General features: G+C 36.9%; 1 protein-coding gene across 1 annotated transcript in view; it reads right to left on the reverse strand.

Annotated features, from left to right (window-relative positions):
* Nucleotides 1–2,277: 2,277 nt before the first annotated feature.
* The window catches only part of LOC115928522 (C-C chemokine receptor type 1-like), a 71,903-nt gene continuing 50,502 nt past the window's right edge, over nt 2,278–23,678 (reverse strand). The window contains exon 2 of the mRNA XM_030995807.1: nt 2,278–2,502. Within this exon, the coding sequence (XP_030851667.1) occupies nt 2,278–2,502 (225 nt within the window). The remainder of the gene's footprint in view (nt 2,503–23,678) is intronic.

Here is a 23,678-nt window from a genome sequence, read left to right on the forward strand (position 1 = left end):
CATAGGAGGCCTAGTTCTTGATCCTTTTAAAAATGTGAACGTTAAACACGGGGGGGGGGGGAGTGGTGCAGATCCATCCATGGGATTATGGGAAGGAGATGGTGGAAGAGGGGGGGGGGGGGGTAGATCACATAGTTATGGGGAAGGGTTGGCAATTGCCCATTCTGTACTCCCGATGGTGTTTAAATGTGTAATGGGGTTATAACAATATTTGTCCGGAGTTTGGGCAAGATAATATTTTGTTCCAGCTTTGATAAAATACCTACTATGCTACCAAAATCAGCGTACTCCACAATTAAAAAAAAAAAAAAAGTTATGAAGATTAGGAAATAGAACAAAAATGTTATTGTAAAATATGCTTATCAACTTAAATCTTATGCAAAAGAAAAAAGTGATAACTAGAACAATAAGTGATTAAAGGTTCTGTTAGCTTGCCTGCAGAAAATAAATAATTGTCAGGGGTGATCATGGCGATATTTTCTCATTCCCCTTAGATCAACATTAGCCCTGTCTTATCACATCATTTACACCTACCAATTTTCTGTTAAATGAAAAAAACAAAAAAACAATAAACGCATGCAGTGTGCATTTCGCATTGCTTATGACCTCTAGGCAAACATGATCATGTAATTACTGAAACCGAATGCCTTGGGAAGAGGCAGTTAACCCATTTTGCACCAGACATAAAGCGCAAAGCGCCGAAAGGCTCTTAAACCGTGCAACCAAATAGTCATGTTCGTGCCAACCCATGTGCTATACAGAGTCTTGTTTTTGTTCTTAGAGCAAGTTTGATGGATGCAGATTAAAGGAAAAATCTAAGACTTCGTGATAAAAATCAGATTCTTTTTGGTTAAGCCTAAAATTCGATGCAAAGCTTGAATGTGGGTTATTTGTACGGAAAGTTTTGGGTAGTAAGCTTTTTTGTGCATTTTTTTCTGAGGGTATTATAATATTAGCAACAATCATTTCCCGAAAAAAGGTAGGAAATATTTGTTACAACTTTATGATCAACAGTGTGATTAATAAATAGCTACCTTCTCAAAATACCATCCAGGAAGCATCATGAGATTGATATGTTTTGCCGACAAACGTATTGGTTTCCATTTTGAAGCAAATATATAGGTCGCAGCTCTGCAATTCTGCAATTCTGATATCTAAACTTGCGTCATGCAGGTGAACGTTTTATTGTTTCGCCAACAAGTGAGCCGTAGTCGAAAGACTACAAGCCCATTTAATTGTTATAATTGTGAAATCTAAACTTGAAAACGTCATTCTCCGAGACATGATCCGCAGTCGTTGAGACCATAATCAGGTAGATATTTCTTTAAATTCTGAAATAAAGACATGCACCATGAAATCAAAACCACATAATCTGTAGTTTGACGAACGAAATATCAATAATTCGAAGTTCATATGCATATTCATGTGGTTTAAATTCTGAAATCTATACTTGGGCAATGTTCTTTTTCTGCACATGACCAGAAGTGAAGATACTGAAAATCGTCCGTTTTACATTCTAAATGTAAATTTGCGCGTTATGCAAGTGAATTTTCTTGACACGTGAGCCGTGAACACATGAAGAAGTCGTCCGATTTGGATGTACATGAATGGGATGCTATTTCCTCGGTAATGGTAAACAAGGGTGATAGAATTACCGTCACGGCTTCATGAGTACCAGAACCCATCAACAGATGGGGCTTGAGGAGTGGTACAATTTTTTGAAGGATTTAAAAAAATTTAATAGCGTAATACAGTGCAGTGCTCAATGATATACGACCAAGCTGTAATTACTTCCGACTGAGACTTAACTATAAAAAGAGAGGTTTTAAAGAAACAAGTTTTTTTTTAAAATAAAAAATAAATAAATCGTGAGGCTTTTAGTTTTACGCCGTAAAATTAGTGTATTTTGACCTTCAAACAACGGTTTTGGATCCGCGATATTTGCCAGTAGTGTGAACGATCCTGTTATTGATTTCTCATCTCTACGGGTTTCATCTCTAGTGACCATGTTCGTTGACACTACTCCATCTCGATTGAGGGCCCTGTCACTTAGGAGACCCACGGACCTGATCTAAGGTAGCCCCCGTAGGCGTTCAAGTGCATTCCAGGTGCATACATTCCTGTGAGTGCGCGGGCAGTGAGAGGGTGAGCGTTGTCAGTGAGGGTGTGCGTGATGGATGAGGGTGAGTGTGTGCGTTATGGATGCGGGTGTGCGTGATAGATGAGGGTGTGCGTGATGGATGAGGGTTGTGTGATGGATGAGGGTGAGTGTGTGCGTTATGGATGCGGGTGTGCGTTGTCAGTGAGGGTGTGCGTGATGGGTGAGGGTGTGCGTGATGGATGGGGTTGGGCGTTGTTGGTAAGGGTGTGCGTGATGGATGAGGGTGAGCGTTGTCTGTGAGGGTGAGCGTTGTTGGTGAGGGTGTGCGTGATGGGTGCGGGTGTGTGCGTTATGGGTGAGGGTGTGTGTGATCGTTGATGACGTTCGTCATTGGTGAGGGCCTGTGTGACGGGTGAGGATAAGCGTTGTTGGTGAGGGTGTGCGTGATGGCTGAGGATGTGCGTGGTGGGTGAGTGTGTGTGTGATCGGTGATGGAGTTCGTCATTGACTAGGGCCTATGTGACGGGTAAGGGTGTGTGTGTGTGTGTGGGTGTGATAGGTGGTCTTCGTGGTAGGTGAGGGTGTTCGTGATGGATGAGGGTGTGTTTGATGTGTTAGGGTGTGTGGCATGGATTGGTTTGCATGTGGGTATGATGGGTAGGGGTGTGTAATGGGTGACGGTTAGCCTACTTGGGATGAAAAATTCTGCTGTAAGTCATAATAAATATAGTTAAGAATTAATAGCTTTACCAATTCATTTCGGCAAAATTGGGCCTATAAAGCTAACACTAAATATACAGTATATCGACATGAGAGCGTATAGCTGGAGCTTATTCATTAGCACGAATGGGACCAAAACTAGTTGACAAAATAGCCATTAATTGATTGATCCATAACTTTCTATATGAGCTTTTTCCATCCTTTTTTTAATTCGAATGTTCATATTCATTCATTATTGTTATATTTACATTTAATACATTTACATGTCATGCATTTGTTTTGCCAAAGCAGTACATTACATTGTACAGAACATTTAAATAAAATAGCAAGAATAAGTTAAACGCTTAATGCATATCAAAATCAAGTATTTTCACACGATATAGGAATGTTACAGCGCAAGCATAAAGCTCAGTGTGACTAAAATATGAATATAACTATATAAAATAATAATGTCTCCCATCCCTCTCTAGTGACGCCCCTGCAAATATGGCATAGCCTAACACATTTTCTGCTTCACAACTGTACGATAATGGCGGACGCCAACAACACGCAGTCAATCTACATGTTTTACAACATTCGCCTAAGGCCAAACATCAACAAAAAAGCCACGGCAACTCCGCAAGTGGTCTTGTAGTAAGGGCAGGGGACCATGGGGGTGTTTAAGAAAAGGCTGAAATCTGGAACAAGAGCAATATTAATTGAATTTGATCATTCTTGTTATTCCTAGGTACAGGAAATTTGTAAGAGCAAGGTCACATGTACAGAATATATTTGTTGGAATGTCTTCAAACTTTAAACTTCACTAGAAATATGTAAAATCAGGAATTTGATACCAGATGGAGGTAGGTAGTCCGACCATCTGATGTACACATATCACAAGTCAGTGTATTTCATTAGTAGCGCATCTTTACAATACTTATCTTATTTCGATGAATTCAAAACCTGACAAATCACAATGAATTTCAGACACTTTCTTTCACGATACAATCCCATGGCCAGAACTCCATCTTACCTTTAATGGCTAGGTCCCAAAGGTTATCACTGAATTGGAGGGACAGCTGGGGTCGAGAGAAAAAAAGAACTAGTTTTCAATCTCGAGTGTTCGGTGTAACAGCTTGTGTTTGCGAGGCTTGATGAATATTTAATAGCTTTGCCATACAACTCTTCACATTTTGAATAATACACGAAGAGGAATTTTTCAGAACATCTTCCTGAAGATAAATCAGCACAGGAGATCACGATCTGCTCGTGAAAGTTACGGAAGGAAAAATGTTTTTTTTTTCTTCAAATAATTTTGTTTTCAAGAAGAGAAAGGGCAAGGTGGATATGGCCGAACTGATGTTGTTCACAACTACGTAGAATTCATGAATCACGCGATGGCATAGCTACTGATGACTCGTGCTCCAATTCGTATCTCAGAGAGATTGAAGGACATATATATATATTTAAAGAGAGATGAGAGATACAAAATGGAAGATGAAACAAAACAAATAAAAATATCGGAAGATGCTTGGGTACAGGTACCGGAAATCTACAGCAGTGGTAGCGAGGTCGGTGAAATACCCTGCCTTTAAGAGTAAAATGTAAATTGCATCGTGGCATGGATCTCTTAAGTGCCATTAACATCTGATTATCTATCACTTCACCGTTAAGGAAATAAATTTCCTCGTCGTTTAGGATTGTCAGTATCTTGTTATTTATCAACCAGAATAAATTAGATTTGAAACTATGATTTCCGGTATCTGCCTATATTACACACGCGCTCGTAGAAGAAACATATTAAAATTAGTTGCAGCAGTGATCAAAAGTTTTAATATTTCCAATACTTTATTACAGAAAAAAATGTTAGAAGAAATACAATGCACAATGTTATACATACTAATAGCAAATAGCCTTGATATTTAGAAGAACAAATGGAATATCCCCTCCTCCATAATGGAAACAAGCAAACAGTCAAACATCCTAAAATTAGAACAAACATAGAAACAATATTGAAAACGAACCGAACATGAGTCTGTGATGGAAGGGGTTAAAACAAGTATGGTACGGAAATAAATGAAATGGAAAGAACTGTTGTCTATATAGACGTGTCATAATTGATATACCACATTTTGGAAGGAGGAGAAGGAAGGAGAAGGAGAATAAAAAGTATAACAGAATAAAGGAGAAAGACCGAGGAAACATGAAAAAGAAAGGGGAGAAAAAGTTAAAGAAAAGGATAAGGATCGATCGGGAAAAAAAATACATTGGAGAAAAAGCGCAAAAAAGTAGAGGCCAAAAATGGAGAAGACAGAAAAGGAAAAAACGCTTCGAGGAAGAAAAGAAAAAACTGAATTTAAAAAGAAGAGAATGTATGAGGTGCGAGAAGAAGGAAAGGAGCAGTGACGGTCTAACTACCTAGAAGATTTACTGCCCTGTTCGGAAGAGCTATAATGAATAATTAAACTTGAACTAATCTGTCTCCAATACACTCTAAATTATAAACGAGGTCTTTTTCCTGTTTCTGTTTACAACTCTCCAATGCTAGTCTTCAAGTAGACGAGTAAATCAACGCCAACTAGAGTCAAGAGAAATATAATTTATTAGATATTTCTTCAAGGATCTGTGCGAGTATTTTCCTGACTTAATACCGAAGCAAATTAGCATACATGTTTATGGACTATTTATGGTACGTGTACATGTAAACGCTTTTTATTCCACACGTAAGATGCATTTCCATAGCAGGCTATTGTCACATTAAAGCATTACCTTTTCAATATTCCAATTATTCAATCTAAGGGAAGACAAATATAAACGTGTGTTACTACATTTATGTTATCAACAACAACAAACAACAACAACAACAGCAACAAGACACAGGGGTATTTTATATTCCGCCGTAAGTTCCGAATTCCGTTATATTAGAGATTGTACAGGTCAATGTTCACGTATCCAATACTACTACTACTACTGGAGTTATCGAGGCCCATAGTTTAAACCATTACCTTGAAAAAAGGTAGGTATATTAGTATTATATTCTGCATCTCAAAATTTGTTTATAATAGAAATAATTACAAAAAAATTCAAATCAAATCTAAAGATTTAAACAAAGATTTAAACAAAAAAATCTTATCAAATCTTTAAATAATGTTTTTCTTTCACCAAATAGTATTCCCAAGTAAACTCCCGAATCGCACTTTTTCAGAGCAACCTTAAAATGGTAGAGATATTTCTGGTCACGTATAGAGCTCTCAACCGATCAAAACCCAATACATTTTTGATGCAGGATATAATGGAATATTTATCAACAAGTTTGATGTCAATTTTCTTTCCGCTTACAGAATTGGAGAACCCCTAAATCTTCAATCGATGTTTTCATGACCCTGCAAAGTGGGCACGTGCGTGTGCTGGCCTTTTCATATATCCCGAATATCCAATTACTTTTTCAATCAAAAAATGTATCCTACCCTTTACATTGAAAAAAAAATTTAGGTCAGAAAAAATGAGAAGCATCCATCCTTTGCAAGTTATGCAACCTAACTTGCTTGGATCATAGACTTTTCAATCTATTCCCGTACGTTTGGAAATTATAAATCTCATCATGTTTACAGCATTCCCGAGAATAGTACACGCTTTACGTTTTATCCATTACTCGATTGCATAGACTTTCTAAAAATTCCAAAACCCTGTTGTTTGATCCCCTGGAAATCATGTTCAGATTACGTAATACGTTAAAGGTCCAGTCACATTATTACCTATGACGATAATGATAACCAGAATGATATACCTCTTTTGAGTATGTTGAATAAATCTAGTCATCTGATTGGTTGAAATTGCAGTGGTGATTTTGCCATGCCCGCCTAATGGGTCAATAGTTAATGGGAAAGATGCCCGTTGCCCCGAGTAACGGGCCGCATAGTTAAATTTTGCTGAAATCCCCATTGGTTTACATGTAAAAAGTTTCTTTCTGCGAGCGCGGATACCATACAGTACAGTGTGTTTGTGTGCGATTCCCGAATGATCGTTATTCAGGCAACTTTCCAGCGAATTTGTGTAGACAGTGTCTCAGATTTTCTGCGATGTTTTAAACAATCTTTACTCAAGAACGATAAAGTAAGTATACTTTGTAGATTTTTTTGTGAATTCGGTACATGGACTGCTTTAATATTCGAGGTAAAGCTGTTTCTATACGGGCTCTCGGGGACGTTATATTCTGATATGAGCCTTGATCCTATAGAAACAGCGATGCCTCTTATAGTAGCCAAAGATCTAAACTATAACACGTGGTTTCCTGAGTGAGGTCTTTGAGAAATTGTATTGAATATCCATGTTGCCCACCGATTTAGGGTCCTGAATCATCGCCACCGATTTCCTCGAATCGGGTTCATATCCAAAACCATTTCCCAGACAAACTTCAGGAAACCGAATTCATGGTTACAGCTATCATCATCGGTTACATGGGACCGGTGCTTTATGGTCGCTGCAAAAGAAAATATTTCTTCAGTCGAGCGGTTCACTTATTAATCATGACACCTCGCCTACTGCTCGTGTGACTGTATTTTGACAGTAAACGGAGAAAAGATCAATCAGCGTACACGACCGAGAAATCCCAAGGGAGGTCGTCTTCAGCTTTGTTTTTGTAAGCGTTTGTCATAGTCAGCCATGGAGGATGTCATTGATTACGCCATTATGAGAGTGGAATGGATAAAAATTGATTGGGAAATGAACATTATCTCTACCAGTAAATGAAGAAAAAAAGTCATAAAATCTTTCAACATGGACTCTAACGTTTTTTATAATTCTAAACACGATCGTATAAAAGCAGATTACAGAAACGAATTCAGAAAAGCAACTCTCGCCATTTTTTAATCGCCTCATGCACCACCTTTTGAAAAGGTCAAATGTTTAAATTAAAATACCATGATGATTTTTAAAGACAAGAAAGAAGTGCCTGGAAATTTCCTTCGAGTTGATCTCTAGAACTGTTAAACTTATTTATATATATATATATATATATATATATATATATATGTTCTAAATTTATTCAACAGGTTCACTACGACGCTATACAGTAGTATACGTAAATGTACATTTATGTTTGTATTTGTGTGTGGGTCTGTGTGTGTGCGTGTGCGTGTGCGTGTGCGCGTGTGTGTATGTGCATGATTTTGTGGGTGCGAGGGCCTATGTATGTATGGAAGAAAAGCTAATAATACAGAAACATTGAAGTCAACTTACTTGGTTGATAGACAGGAAATAATAATAATATTGGGTAGGGGGGGGGCGGCTTTGTTCGCCCAATAGTAAGATTGTTTTAGAATTTCATGATCATGATGATCTCTCCAACTTTATTCATATACCTTTGAAAATGTAAAAACAAACAAAGAAAGGAAAAGTAAAGAAAAAAGAAAAAAATTAGCTACCCAGGCAACCAGTCCGGCAAAAACCTGCTGAATAAGAGGCGTGACAGGTACTCATGACTGTCTGTTTAATGTGAAACGAAATAGGAGGACCACTTTAATCTGGGTAAATGATCTACTAATAATCATTGGTTCCTGTAGCTGGAGTACTTAATGACGTACATTTGGATTAACATCGCTAATTGCACATCCTCGCCTTAAGTATGAAAGATTGATGCGTTCAATGGGCCTTCACACTATCATGATTACATTATCGGGACTAATTCAATGTACACTTTGTGTGAAATATATATAAATCATGCCATGTACATAAATCACTTCAGTAATCAGTAGATATTATTCTACAATGACAGAAACATTGTTAAAGAAGTTATGGCGAATCGGGAATACATTTGTATTTTCCCTGTGTCAATTTTTTTGAATATTAATTCAGTCTATCAGGACTCATTCCATAAACAATTTGTGTAAAAACACATATAAATTATGTACATGTACACGTAGTACTTCGGTAATCCCTAGATATCATTCTACAATGGCGGAAATCTTGATAAAGAGGTAATGGGAAGCGGAATTTTTGTTCTCTATTCCATGTGTTGATCGTTTGAACAAAATGAAAGACATCGTTAATTTCCAAAGAAAGAAACGCTATATATATATCAAACAATTTTTTAACCATTCGGTTCCAAAACGGGTAACATGATTCTTTGTCAAATTTGAGATATTTACATGAACGACAGAAAATAATGACATTTATTTGTCCTGATGATACCCATTTGCATGTATATAAAGGTCAGAGTTTAAAAAACAAATTCGCCGTTCACGATTCCAGACATTTCACGATTTTAAAACATTCATTCCATTTGTTTTCTCTTTTCGTTTGAACTTTCGCCAATCGGTTTCTGTGATTTTCTACACCACTTTAGAGCAACTTACTATCATCCGGTTTCGACTGCCCCTGAGGTAGCTATGCCATGAGCAAAACTACCCAGACATTAATAAAACTACAATCATGGTCGGTACTTTTGATCATATACCAGGTTGGTCAAACGATTGGAACAAAGGTCATCTAGAAGGGAAGAAAAGATGGAGGGCAGGATACAGACTTGGACGGTCCAATTCTATCCCTTATTTGACCTAATCATCCAAATGCGACCCAACATTTAGGAGGACAATATAGAGTTCATAATAAGGAGTTGTCTTGTGTTGTTCAAGTGATGTCGGCGATGCGTACTGGATTCAGATGAAGAGAATGACGCGTAAACAAGTTCATCATGTTTCGTTTTGGAAGAACAATGGAAGAATGACAGAAGAAGAGGACAAGGAGGATGATGAGGGAGAAAGGCAGTGGAGGATTAGTATGAAGACGAGGAGTTTGGACGAGTGAGGAATGTAAGATGAAAAACGTAGAGGAGAAAGAGAAGAATGAGGAGGAAAAGAAGAAAGTCTACCAGAATATCTGGAGATAGAAAAAATACAAGAGGGTAGGGAAGAGGAGAAGGAAGAAAATACGAAGAGACGAAGAGGAGAAAGAGGAAGAGATTGAGTAAGAGGTGAAAAGGGAAGAGAAGGAGGATAGGACGCGGAAAAGAAGATCACAAGTAGGAGAATAATGAGGAGGAAAAGAGAAAGAAAAATAGCTCGGCAATGACGTGGAGAAAAATAAGGAATAAAATAAAATAAATTGAATTAGAATGTGGTTCATCATTCATCAAAGGGGTAATTAGCTCCCGGAATTAGCTGTTACAAGAACTAAAATTTCAAGCAAAGGAAGAAGAATGGAAGCGGAGGAGGAAGACGAAGTGGAGGATAAGGGGGAGATGAGATGAGTACGAAGGTCGGAAAGTTTATGACCACGCCCTTGATCTTTTCTCCAAAATGTATCAATCAAAGCAGGCACACAAAATGACATTCATGTTTGCATTTCATTAAAGGGAAGTCCACCCTGAAATTAAGTTAGTTTTAATAGGAGTAGAAAAATGAGAGAAACAAGTCAGTGAAAGTTTGAGCAAATTCCGATTAAAAATTAGGAAGTTAGGATTTTTGAAGTTGTGATCAATCAAACACAAATTGGCAACTCTATGACGTATCATGCGAGCTCAACTTCCATTTGCTCAGTACTAAAAAAATCTAAAATTTTCATTTTCCCTCAAGAAAAATTTCAACCATACATGCGCACCCTAAATATAATAATTGCAAATATGTTTCTATACTCCCCCTGCAAGGAACAAATATATATTCCGTCATCAATAACGAAGAAAACATGATTTTATGGAATATTATGCACAAAGCAAACGAAGGAGAGCTCGTATAATAAGTCACAGAGTTGCCAATTTGTATTTGATTGATCACAACTTCAATAATTCATAACTTTCTTATTTTCATTCAGAATTTGCTCAAACTTTCACTCACCTGATTTTCTTATTATTCTGCCTCTATCGAAACAAACTTATTTTGGGGGTGGACTTTCCCTTTAATGAAAAATACAGTGGCATTTCGAGTGTCAGTGTTCACTTGTTCAAAATCTCGTTGAATACGCCTGTCAAGAGCACATTAAGTAACTCTTCATATTTGCTATTTTTCTGTCTCTGATTCTCTCGCTCTCTCTATCTCTCTCACCATACTGATGATGATCCTTTCTCTATCGATCTATCGATATATAAATGATCAGTTATTTCATAAGGATACTAATTAATTTGTGTTTTACCTGTTTATATGCTTGTGTATTTATCTATTTTGCTTTTGCTGCTGTTATTTGTTTTAATTAACAAACAGGGCCTCATGGAAGACCACCAAACTGGTGATTATGTGCCACCCTGTATAGAATTATCAGAAATAGATAAATAAAAAAAATATATGTATCTATCCCTCTCTTTGACCCCACTTTTCTCCCTCCCACGTATATTCCCTCTCCCTCTCTCTCTCTCTCTCTCTGTATCTCTCTCTCTGTCTCTCCCTATCTCCCATCTGCCTCTCTATCACTCCCGCTTTCTAATTTCTACGTCAGTATAGTGATGGTCAGTTCTTGGTAAGCCCACATACATGATATACAGAAACTAAAATTTCCCTTCCCCTCCCGACTTTCTTTTCCTCACTTTAAACTTTTCCCACATCCTGTTGATCAATCGTGTGTACTTGAACTTCAATTCCTTAGTTCTCTCCATCCCTTAAAATGACTCTTCAATCATCTCGATCATTTTTAATACTTCATATTGCGGCTTACTTTCCCTGCATTTTTTTCTTCTTGTCCACAATCTCTTTGAAAAGAAGAAGGAAAAAGTATCGGCAAAGAAAGGACTTTATTCAGCCCTTTTTCGGTAATGTCATAATTGTTTTTGCGTTCAATGAGTCTCAAAGGGAAAGGAATCACTTATTTGGGATTGTCCCAAAAATTGTCAACTCGATGTTTAAAGCTAATTCACACAACTTGGTGAAATCAATAACAGCTAATAATACCCGAAAGTCATTACAACATCATTTATTCACGAGATTGCATTTATTTTACAGAGATGCATGATTTATAACCGGAAATAATATTAAGTCACGCCTCCATGGCTATCAATAAGCCTGAGAAAAATAAGTTATTGATATCCACCATCAAATTCTTTTGGGTAATGATTTATGTGATTTCAAATCTTTCCTGTTTTTGAAACTCCGAATAAGGTCATATATTATTCAACGAAGTCATTGTGTCAAAGTTTAAAACAGCAGAGCGCTCTTTTAAAAAAAAGGCTCCTTGGTAATGTTATTTTAGCGTTAGCACATTCGATTTTACAGCGGAAGAGACAATTCATTATATGAATTGATGTTTACTGGAATAGCAACGGCGTAACAAGGGTAAATGGTAAGGAGTGCAAAGGTCTCAAAAGTGCTGAAGTGGGAACATTTTAATCGAAAAGGAGGGGGCGGGCATAAGTCTTACAAATCTACGACAAAACAAACTTGGAAAACAGTCCTCTAATGATTTAAGGGACATCATGCCACCCTTTCCTGTCACAGGCTTCAACTTTCCTTCACAAAGTTTTACTTCGCGTTTATTGTTTCACCACCAACGCACTTAACTGGACTTGTAGTATCCCACAAGAATGGTAAACAACAGTGTAATACGCCCTCTTCCCGAAAAAACGCCAAAAAAGCCGGTCGCGCATCTGTTTGCCGGACGTCTGCTGGGAACGCGACGCCCTCTGTAGCACGTCATCACTTTACCGAGGTCGTGCATGGTATCGAGATTGGCCAAGAGATGAATCTCGTGTTGATTCAGTCGACGAAGCGTGCTCAAGGGCTATCGAAGCTTATTTTGAGAAAGGAGGGTCTACTCGATTACGGTTAGCATCGCGGGTAAATGTAGATGGAGTTAAGGAAACGAAACTAATCGGAAACCCTCTTCTCTATTTACCCGCTAAAGGACGTTTTTCTTTTAATAAAAACAAGTTAAAACTGGTTTTTTGTATCCCTCGAGTCTTCAAGGGATATGGTGGAGAATTTCCGGTTTCTCCTATCTTGCCAAACTGTGTTTTTCTTTTTAATTTATTCGAACTTCTGCAGTTTGTTTCAATTTCTACTTATTTGTACCTCAATTGAAAATGCAAGGAAATGGTACATATTGAGTTATAGGAGCTTTAGACTAAAATAAAAAAATTATAAAATTATTTATTTCATTAGTATTGATAGCATAATACTAATATGATTAGTGAATTAATAACAGTAACCTCTTTCAGATAAAAACATAAAAACTAGTCCCCAGAATTTGATCTTCAATTCAGCCTGAAATTTCTTCTTCTTCTTCTTCTTTTAAAAATTTTATTTGGGTAGCCTATATATATTTACTTCACCATAGTCGGTATGGCACAATACGTAAGAAAAGTTAATGCCGCGACTCCGTGATTGAAACAAAAATGAGGAGCAATATTTTTCTTACACCCACTCCCCATCCTTAATGACAAAATGCGGATGATGGGCTTGCGCTATACCTGGCCGCTAATTAACAATTAATACTGACCTTTCCTCAAGCTACCTTCAAACCTTTTAAAGAGAAAGCAAACAAATAGCACTTAAAACCATTTTTCATGTTTATTTTGTTAATATGAACAACCCCCTTCAGGTTCACGGTCAATAAATTGACAGGAATTAAGAAAAATAATTATAAACGCTTTGCAATGAAGAGCGCCAAGATAGGATCCATCAAAATCATTTATTTTTTAGAGTAGATCAACCGCAGGCTTTCAAGCAATTGAAATAATGTAGATAAATTGAAAACCATGCTGCCATTTGGCCTTAGCACGTCAAATAAATAGTTGTTTTATTTCCTTTATACTGTTAAGTGACCGCCTATTTGATGAATCGCAAAGAGTAAAGTGTTCTAAACCTACCGAGAGCTTTCACAAACGTTTCAAAATGCACCAATTAGAGTGTTTTGCTGGACATTGTGTGCCTAATGTGTCTTTACCAAGATTTGATTATTCGAAGGGCAGCCAAGCGTGTTTTCTTCTTTATATTGGGGATTTAAATGGGTTCCTTTCTCATTTTTGGGATAAACAAGGCTGAGATATAATGAATAAGAAACTCATAAAATAAATGTACCACAATTGCTTTTGCGGACAATTGAAGATTACTCAAACAAATGGCAGAATAAGTGTGGAATGTAGGTCTTTTTGATTTTGAATGGCCAATAAATATAAACTTTCTTAAACATTAGCTTCCATTGGTTCAGTGAGATACCAGGGTATCTCACTGAGCGGCGAATGCTTACGAACATAGCGAATTTGAACGCGCCAACTTTTCTAACGAATGTTGACGAAAAACAGAGACTTTTAATTAGCGACAGGGAGCAACATTTGAGCGAATGTTTGCCAAAGTGTTTGCGAAAGGCAGTTGGCAATTATTAGCGACTGTAAAAAAATGTTAGCGACAGTTTTTGCGAAGTTTAGCACCTATTTGCCAAACCTTTGCCACTATTTGTGAATGTTCGGGACTTTTTGCTAACTCCTGGTACTCAAAAGGTCGATTTCATATAGGAACCATATGGTAGCGTGGTCGCTAGCATTGGTAAATCAGAAAGAACTTTAGTGACACCGTCTTACAACTACTTGCAAGGGTTACGACTGTTTAGCGAACGCTTGCAACTATTTGTGGACAAATAAATTCGCAGAGAATTTTGAACATGTTCAAAATTTCTTTGCGACGAAAAAAACTGTTTGCGACAATGAAAACTGTTTGCGGTTGTTTAAAACCAGTTTACGAACCTTTTGCAACCTTTTACGTAGGCTGGCGAAACCCCACATTCAATACGTTCGCATATATAAGGTTCTTGCTCAAATTAAAAACGATTCATGTCCCGTAGGCTGTAGCTCAACAAAAGTGTTACGGATCACCTTTCCAAATTGCATGCATAAATGAAGACGTTTTTTCATCATGATGACTATCTTATTTTGTATCTAATTGTTCAGAAATTCTCTTTTCTCTCTTCGATCTATGGCTAATCTCTTTGGAAAGACTTGTGTAAAGCTAATTTTTATTTTCATTTTTATATAACCCCAGGGCACTCTCCAACCTTTAATTTCTAACTTCATTTCCTCTTTTAATCGGGTTATCTCTTTTTCCAATTGTTTGCCATTTTTTACGCTTGCACAAAGACTATTGTTAAATTCCCAATAAGATCCATTCTCCTTTTCTAAATTCTTTTCTGTTTCATCGTAGAGAAACAGAAATATTGCTGAGTGGTCGGGTGCTAAAGAAGATATTATATCGCACCTAATATCTAGCCCTTCCAGATCTTCAGATATGAGCCAATGATCTAATCGACTTTGCATAAATGGATAATTTTTGGTGAAAGTAAATTGTTTTTTTAATGGGTTTCTTTCTCTCCATATATCTATTCAATGTAACTTCTCCATTAGATCACTTACTTCCTTACTAAATCTAGTTTGCGGGCTTTGTTTTACCTTTCCATTGTAATGTAGCTCGTTATTACTAATCAAATTAAAATCTCCCCCTTTAAAACACAATTATTACTCCATTTTATCTTGTTCAAGCTTCTATGGAGTTCCTGTCAGATTTCAATGTTTTTCTCTATATCCCTCATCGGGAAATATACGTTTAATACCTAACACCATTCTAGACCCTTAAATTTCACAGTCTATTGATATACTGTATAACGTCCACTTTCGTCTTGATCTATGTGTATGAGTTTAAAATCAACTAAAGTCTTGACTAGAATAAGAACCCTTCAGCTGTGAGTAGATCCGTGACTATAAGAAACATGCTCCGTCCAACATAGAACTCCACCTGTCCTCGATGTCCTTAGAACTACTAATTTCTTGTAGAAATATAACATCTTCCTTTTCCTTGCTCCAAGAACGAAATCTCTCTCATTTGGCGCTTTGTCTAACCCTCTTACATTCGAAGAATAAGATTTTCAATTAAGATACATGTTAATCACAGCCATCCTTTAATTAGCCTATGAGTAATTGGAATCTTTCCTTTATCGGTTAATGATTTTTTTTTTTTACTGCATACATTATATAGAGAGCGAGATGTAAAGCCACTAACAGTCTTTTATCTTTTAGCCATTTATGGTGAAGTGCGGCTAAAATAATGTCAAATAGAAAAACTAATTTTATATCTTGTTGTTCCTGTCTTGCGTTGTCATTCCCCACCCACCATTGTAAAATTCCCCACAGAGACATGTTTTACTACATCGAGATAATCGACACAATTGAGTTCCGTGGCTCCACATATATTACATTCAATACAGTAGCGATAAACATCAGAGAATGCACCCATAAGGCAAAAAAAGAAGCTTAAAAGCATTTTTAACAATGTTTCAAGTGTCCCTACGTGTTATGAGTGTCTTTGCTATGGTGTAATTAAGCCCTGAACAAATTGCGATTCAAAATGATCATGAAGTGCTTCAAAAAAGTAAAAAACTGCTGGGAACACGGTTTCTGAAATATCAAATTCCAATCATAAATATCTTGATAATCAAACATGCGATTGGCTTGTAAAAGCTACATCCAGGATTTGGTTTAGAATCAGAGGCAAAGTTACCTAATACCATTAAGCTGAGGGTTGAAATATGTTACAATCTACAGTAGATATGGAACAACCGCGGTATGTGATGCACAATGACCAAGCCCGCGTTACAAACGAATCACCAACAATACAAATTTCTCATTTACAATACAATGACATAGAATTTAACCTATATATATTGGAGCCATAGTAAAGGAAAGAATCGTTGTCTCTGAACGTTGGCCTTTGTTATATTCCCTGATCGAAACAAAAGTTCAGCGATCCTGCACTTTTTCGTAAAACGAGTCGGAAAGTCAGAGTCATTAGGCATGTACGTGAGGAAAAAATCAAACTCTTCATGGAAGCATGATTAATCTCGAACTGGGGCCTACATTAAACAAAAGGTTACCACACTTCCATGAGAAGATCAAGAACCCTAGAAAAGAGCTCGACTATTTTCTTAGCCTTTAAGATCGTGGATGCTATGCACGTAATCGGGACGGACATCCCAAATACCAGTGACCTAAATCGAATGTACCTTTGTTTTTTCGCCTTATCACCTCTTTGAAAACAAGCCTTTATGACGTAAGCAGATCTAGGAAGGGGGACATGTCAAACTTTTTAGAAAAAAGCGCGGTAAATGTGCCTTAAAAACGAAAGAAATTTGTTTGAAATACGTCGCGCTTGTAGCTCACCATGTTGATGAAGCCTTGGGGGTCTGTGTGAACGCACTGAGGGGGAAACAGCGGTTATAAATCAGCGGCTCCTAGTGATCCAATATTCTAGAATGGGAGATTAAGTACCCCCTGAGCACACGCGCTATCGACCCCCCTACACCTGAAACTCTTCGAGGCTTCACGCGAGTCACGCCGCACCAGAGAAACCCGGCGCCATACCAGGAAATGGGTCAAGATTGACTCTTTTGTGTGTATCTGCCTTGTCCTTCTGGGGCTCGTGTTGATTTATAGCTACACGTGTTCGTCATGTTTGCAGAGGCGATGTTGTTCCACATGCAAAAGTTAACAGGTATCTGTTGGTTTCATCGATTTTGGATTAAGCGTATCAGGGATCCGGTGTCAGTTTCATATAAAGGGCAAGAAACAGTGGCGTGAATTCTTGGATTTAGGGAAGGCGAGGAGGAGGAGGAGGGGGGGGGGGGATGATGAGATTACTGATAACGTTCATCATGAAAACAAATGTATTGAAAGATTTGAAGAAGATAAAAATACGGGCCATTAGCCCAGATCCAAGATATTTACTTGTTTGGTGGAAATGTAATAAGCATGCTAAAGAGAGAAGTTTGAAATGTTACGTATTTTGAGTAAAAAGACAATGCCCCCAAGGCAATATGAAAGTTGACAGTGACGTAAATACAGGTGACCATGTGACCCATATCCCCTCCTCCAATCAAATGGAACCAAACAATGTTTAAATTAGAGGGAGAGAGAGAGAGAGAGAGAGAGAGAGTGAGAATGAGAAATTGAGAAAGAAATAAAGAAAATGTGAAAAGATGACAACAGGATCCCTCGCACACCCCCTTATCGTGGGCCTTGTTCATGTTGTTCATTCGTATTTTATCGACCTAGTATGACCGGTTCTCCCCGAATGGTGCCAGTGCCCTTTCAAGGGAAATACACGCTACGCCACTGTACGTTGATATCGTAATTTAGTAACTATCGACAGCAATTATCCAGTCATTCCTGTCCCTTTCAACTGCAGAATTTTGACATGGAGCCGAGCATTTCAAGTCAGCCCCATTGACAAACTTACGGTGACGTTAACCGGTTAACGGGCAATTTGAACGAATTATCAGCAATATGATAAATATAATTGGGAGAGTGGAAGGGCATGGGTGACATATCATTCTTGTAGCTTATGTAGGCCAAAGGCAGTGTCAACACCGCCTCCTACAATTATTATTCCGATGTTTAGCCAGTGAAATAACATATTCCCCTTAACCTAGATTTTGTTTACGCCTCTCTTTTCTCAATTTTTAAGTTGTTAGTCCTATGAATGATAATGGATAATAACAATATAAATCGCTGAGAAACGTAGAATTAAATGCTAAAGCTGGTGCGATTATTACTTTTATGAATAACAATTTGCAAATCACACTCCCTGCATGTAGGGTGAAGCGAACATTGTAATCTTCACTCAATATCCTCTTCAGCCATCTAAATAAAAGTTACAATTAAATTAATTAGGGCTACAAAGCAAAACAATAGAAAGAAATTATAGACCGCCATAGAAGGAAGGTATCTTTGGTGACACGCTTCTCTCACTGAAGAAATTTGTAAATATCTTTATTCCTCCTGTTTTTCTCGTGCCAAGACGGAGCCCTAATTCCACAACCTTCCATTTTGACATATTCAGACATGATCTTTTTCCTTTAAATTCATTCCAAAAATATTTTCTTTCCAAGTAATTCATGCAATACTCGATCACACACGTAGGTAAAATAAAAAGTAACAATCATGACCTAAGTATTGCAAACAATGCTAGGAGACAAAAAGAGCAGAAATATCGACAGTGAGACCGCGGAAAAAAAGAAAAAAAGATCAACGAAAAAGCAGATATACAAAGGGAGTAGATAGAAATAGAGGAGAGGTTGTAGCGGATGGGTGAAAAGAAAATCAGAACAACCTGAAGGAACAACAAGGAAAGGAGGAAATGATAAATCACCCTTAACAGCAAAGTAATGTGCAGGTGACCGCCTTCAAATCGAATGTTTCCATTTTGGTTATTGTCAACTCGCCCCTTTAAAAGTGTAATTACTTCTCACCTTACACTTGCTTTCGATGCAATGCTCGTAAAAGCGAGTGAAACCTGGATTGCGGATTAATAGAGGATCTGTAAAATGACTTATAGATGTCTGTGCCGTAAACAAGTAAAGGGCATGTATCTCAAAGTTGGAGAAAAGGACAAACGGGGTATCTGAGTTAATTCATTCGAAAACTACAAATTTTAAGTTCTCTATGCTAACTACCGTAACCTAATCTTAACCCCTTTTTAATTCTACAAATCATGAGACTAACAATTTTGGCGGGAGTGGTATAAACAAATATCACAAAGAGTTCGGGTTGAAAGTTGCTACTTTTGTCTTTCCTAAATTGTTTATACAATGTGCCGATCATAAAACTCGCAAAATAACTATTCAGAGTTTGTTTATAAATCGCCCATTGCTCACTCAAAAGAAGTGACATAAGAAAACTTGAATCGAAAGCCAAAGAAGCAAAACAATTTTTCATCAATGTAACATTATGTTCGCAGAAGCTTAGAAGAAAGAAGTTTTCTGGCAACGATCAATGATTTTGCCGACAAAAATATGTGAATGTAGAAAAAGAGAGGGAGAGAAATTTGTAAAATCATTTTTGTTGGGGGGGGGGGGGGTGACATGAACCCCTTTAGCTACGTTCCTGCACGGTATTAATTATATACGAGTTCTCATACCATATCAATAGGAAATCGACCTGCACCTGTTTCACCAGAGGTTTTATTTTAGATGCAAATTGAGCACAAGGGATTTCAAATCATCTGCCCTTGAGTCAAGAATTTTAGATTTTCTGAACCATTCAAACTATTACGGCTACAGGTCATGTTTTACCTTTCAAAATCTTGTTCTAGTTCGTATCAATTTGAAGGCAATGATTGAGGATGCCACGAGGGCATTCTATAGGAATTTCTTTGAAATGGTACAAATCTTCAAAGCAAAGTCATGCTACAGCAATGGAATATGCTTGTCTTGAAGTATCACTGAATTGCGTAAGGGCATTTTTACATCAGGCTTTGGGAAATCTATTCATGAAAGTGGAAAACCTCTCTGTGATAAATAAAGGGACATGTTTGTAAACTGCAAGGGAACCGTAGCTCCCCAAGCTAAACAAATAAAGATTACATACATCTACAAAGTTAGATTATCAACGAGAATAAACGGTTTTGATAATATTGAGAATACTTTGACATTTGAGTTGGACTTGAAATATCTTGTCGTGCCCTCCTCAGTACATTTTAACACTTCGGTAACTTTCTCCGCCTCTCTGAACGGACGCTCGTTTTCCAAACGTACACTTTTGCACAAATTAAACAATAGGCACCAATTGATGGAAGGATTGCTTTGTGCAATACTTTGGCATTGAAATATTACCCATTTCTGGTCTCGAATAGCACCACGACAACCCTTTTAACACCGATTTATAGCCTTTTCACACACAGCTAAAATTCTATAAACATGATTAGTATAAACGTGTTTCGAACGTGTTTAAACTAATCACGAGCCTTTCACACACAGAAATTTCGTCGCGATCGTTAATAGTTTCGTGATTAACTACTGCTCGTAAAATGCGCAGAAGTGCCATTGCGCATTGAAGGTCATGTCATATCAATCAAAGCGCACGCTCCATCCAGTTTAAACACGTTTAAACACGAATTTCCTTTCACACACAAAATGTCAAGCTCTCTAGATACGAACTTCGTATCTGCAGCCTGCTTTTAGGGGCGTATGGATCGCGACTTCGTATCTATCCCAACATCGTATAAACGATGTTCACACTGGGAAATTTTGTCTATAAACATGTTTAAAACTGTTGAGTGATTCTAATCATCTCTAGATACGATGAATTTTAGCTGTGTGTGAAAAGGCTGAAAGATTAATCTTGCACTACATGTTTCGATAATTAAACTGTGATTGTTACTATCGCGTGCTTGCTTGTTCAAAATATCACTTTGTATATCGTCAAGCAAAGTAAACACCATTGTCAAATCGTCCCACAAATTTAATATTCCTGACAAAAATTGTTTGCTTTTAATCATCTCCACAAAGAAAGCACTTATCAACAAGTCTAACACAAAGCCACATCCATACAAAATTTCGTGTTGTCGCGGGCAACGTTTCCACTGACTTCCAAGATCTAGGCAACCAGTTACTATAAGACGGCAGCCATTTAATCAGATACTTTATCTTTTGTCGATGATAATAATAAAGCAGTGGCCAACTTTGACTTTGCAAAATGAATGGCCTAGATGACCATGATGAGAGTGCTTTACAAACACTCTCTTGGTATAATGATTGACAATGAATTCAAAATGTCCTAGATAACGAACATGATTGAATGTGCGACATGTAAATCGCGATTCGCCAAAGATCAAAGTGCGTGATATTGTTGTATGAATGGCACACACACAAACTATTAATTGGAAAAGGACTTGAAACTTCATTTTTTTCAGATATTTTTTTATCGATAAAATCTAACTTGGTCATAGATTCAGCTCTAGCAATCAATTTTCAAGAATTATGTCAATATCACAGCTGTAAGATCGACATCAACCCAATTTAATCATGACTTCTCAACTGACTAAATCACAAGCAGAATGTTTTTCGCAAAATTGTAGGATGCCACAATAAATCACCATTACACAAGCTCGTTCAATCAGGTGGGTGATTGCGCACATAGAAACTAGATCTTACACATGATCAGTTGACGTGGGTAGTGGGCGGGGAAAAGTACAAACTTATGAAAGTCCTGGAAATCTAGGATAACCTAAATAGCCCTTTGTCATGTTCGTATGCCTCATGATCTTTTGATAGGTTTGCACAATTTGGTACGATGTCAGAAAAATAGCAAGAATAAACAATAACATGAAATTCAACTATCGCGTTTTACGGGATATGTTGACTAGGCATTAGCTTCAAATTGAAAACAATAATTACAACCTTTTCTCGTATTTCTGGTATTTTTGCCGAGAAACCTGGAAAGTTGATTAACTTCCTAATATCATAGGGACCTTTTTGTTACAAATAATTTTACTTTATTCGGATACAAATTTAACGAAATGTTTAATATTCAACAAAGGAAAATCACCGGAAGACCCCTGAACACGATATAAATGCGGCCAAGTATAAGAGATCACAACAAAAATGTACTATTTATTAAAAAATGGTTCGATGTAGGCCTTTTGAAAATTAATGATGTCGTAAAAAACTCTAGATTTATGTCTTTGAGAGAAATTGAAGAAAGATTTGAGAAAAAACATGCTTCTTTGTTTCAAGAATATTATATCATAGTAAATGCAATTCCCAAAGTTTGGAAACAGAATATGTTAAAACAGGTACATGTATATGATGCGACACGAGAAGAAAATGAAGGTGTCATGAAAAATGTTTTAATGAATGTTAACACTAAACGAAAGTCGAAGTTTTTTTTACTCTACGTTGTCTATTCATTCAATTGTTAGACCTCCAATAGAAGAGAAATGGGAAGAAATGTTAAATAGTGCAGAGCAAATCGACTGGAAAGTCATATGGTCGTTTAATTTACAAGCTATGAAAGAAAACAAAATATCAGAATTCAATTTTAAGTTATTACACAACTTATTACCAAATAGGTATAATTTATTTAAATGGAAATTGTGTAACAATCCCTTATGTTTATATGATGATCAGTTACACGACAATCTCCATTTATTTGTAAAGTGCAAGCACACAAGATTGTTTTGGTTAAAATTTGGAGACATAATTCGGAAACTTTACAATGTCAATTTTTCTTTTGACAAGTTCGTTTTAATTGAAGGTTATAAATTGAAAAACAAAATATTTAAAAGTTTAAATTTTCTTATCATATATGCAAAATACGCAGTTTATTTAACATTTATGCAAGCAGAAAATCGCAAACTCATGTTTCATGAAGTCTCTATTCTTTGTATTTTCAAAAGACTAATCCACAATCGATTAAAGATCGAAAGGAACTGTAAAACAAAAAAGATATGTATTTTTGAAAACACTGTTATTCAAGAAAACGAAACATGTTTTATTTGAACTATGCTAAGATGCTACGATGTTATTTCAATTGATTGTGTATGATTGTTTGTTTTGTTCAAATGCATATATTTATCAATAAATTCATTTTACAAAAAAAAAAAAAAAAAAAAAAAATGCGGCCAAGGAGAAAATATGCATTTACTTGTGTGAAAAGCAAAACGGTTAAAAAAAGAATGAGGCAATAGAAAGAAGAGGAGAAGGTTCGGATAGCTGTTGAACTCAACATTTAAAGATAGCGACGGGGACATTGAGGTGATTTGGCATTAATTTTCTTTCATTAACCTCGATATTTGGCGAGTGAAATGTTTTCTTCCGCTGTCTCCGCCCACCTGTGTACGTTGTATTTGACGACATATAGTGGTCACCGGAAAATAAAAAGCTTAGGGCTACCAGTAAATATGTTGCCGTACAGAGGAGAAAAAAATCTGGGTCTGTTGCACCTGGCGTAGCCGCAGGTACTAAGCAGGCCCCATTGGGGGTAGTGGGATGCAAGGGGAGGGCGCTTCCACTTTTAGGACTTAAACGTTTATACACCTATGCATTGACCATATATTTACTTAAATGATAATTAATTGTTCATTTTAGCTCATCATTAAAAAAGAAATTAGACTGGTAGTCAAACGACCTATGGAACTAT

This window comes from Strongylocentrotus purpuratus, unplaced genomic scaffold, assembly GCF_000002235.5.
Source record: "Strongylocentrotus purpuratus isolate Spur 01 unplaced genomic scaffold, Spur_5.0 spur5_scaffold_3, whole genome shotgun sequence".
NCBI lineage: Eukaryota > Metazoa > Echinodermata > Echinoidea > Camarodonta > Strongylocentrotidae > Strongylocentrotus > Strongylocentrotus purpuratus.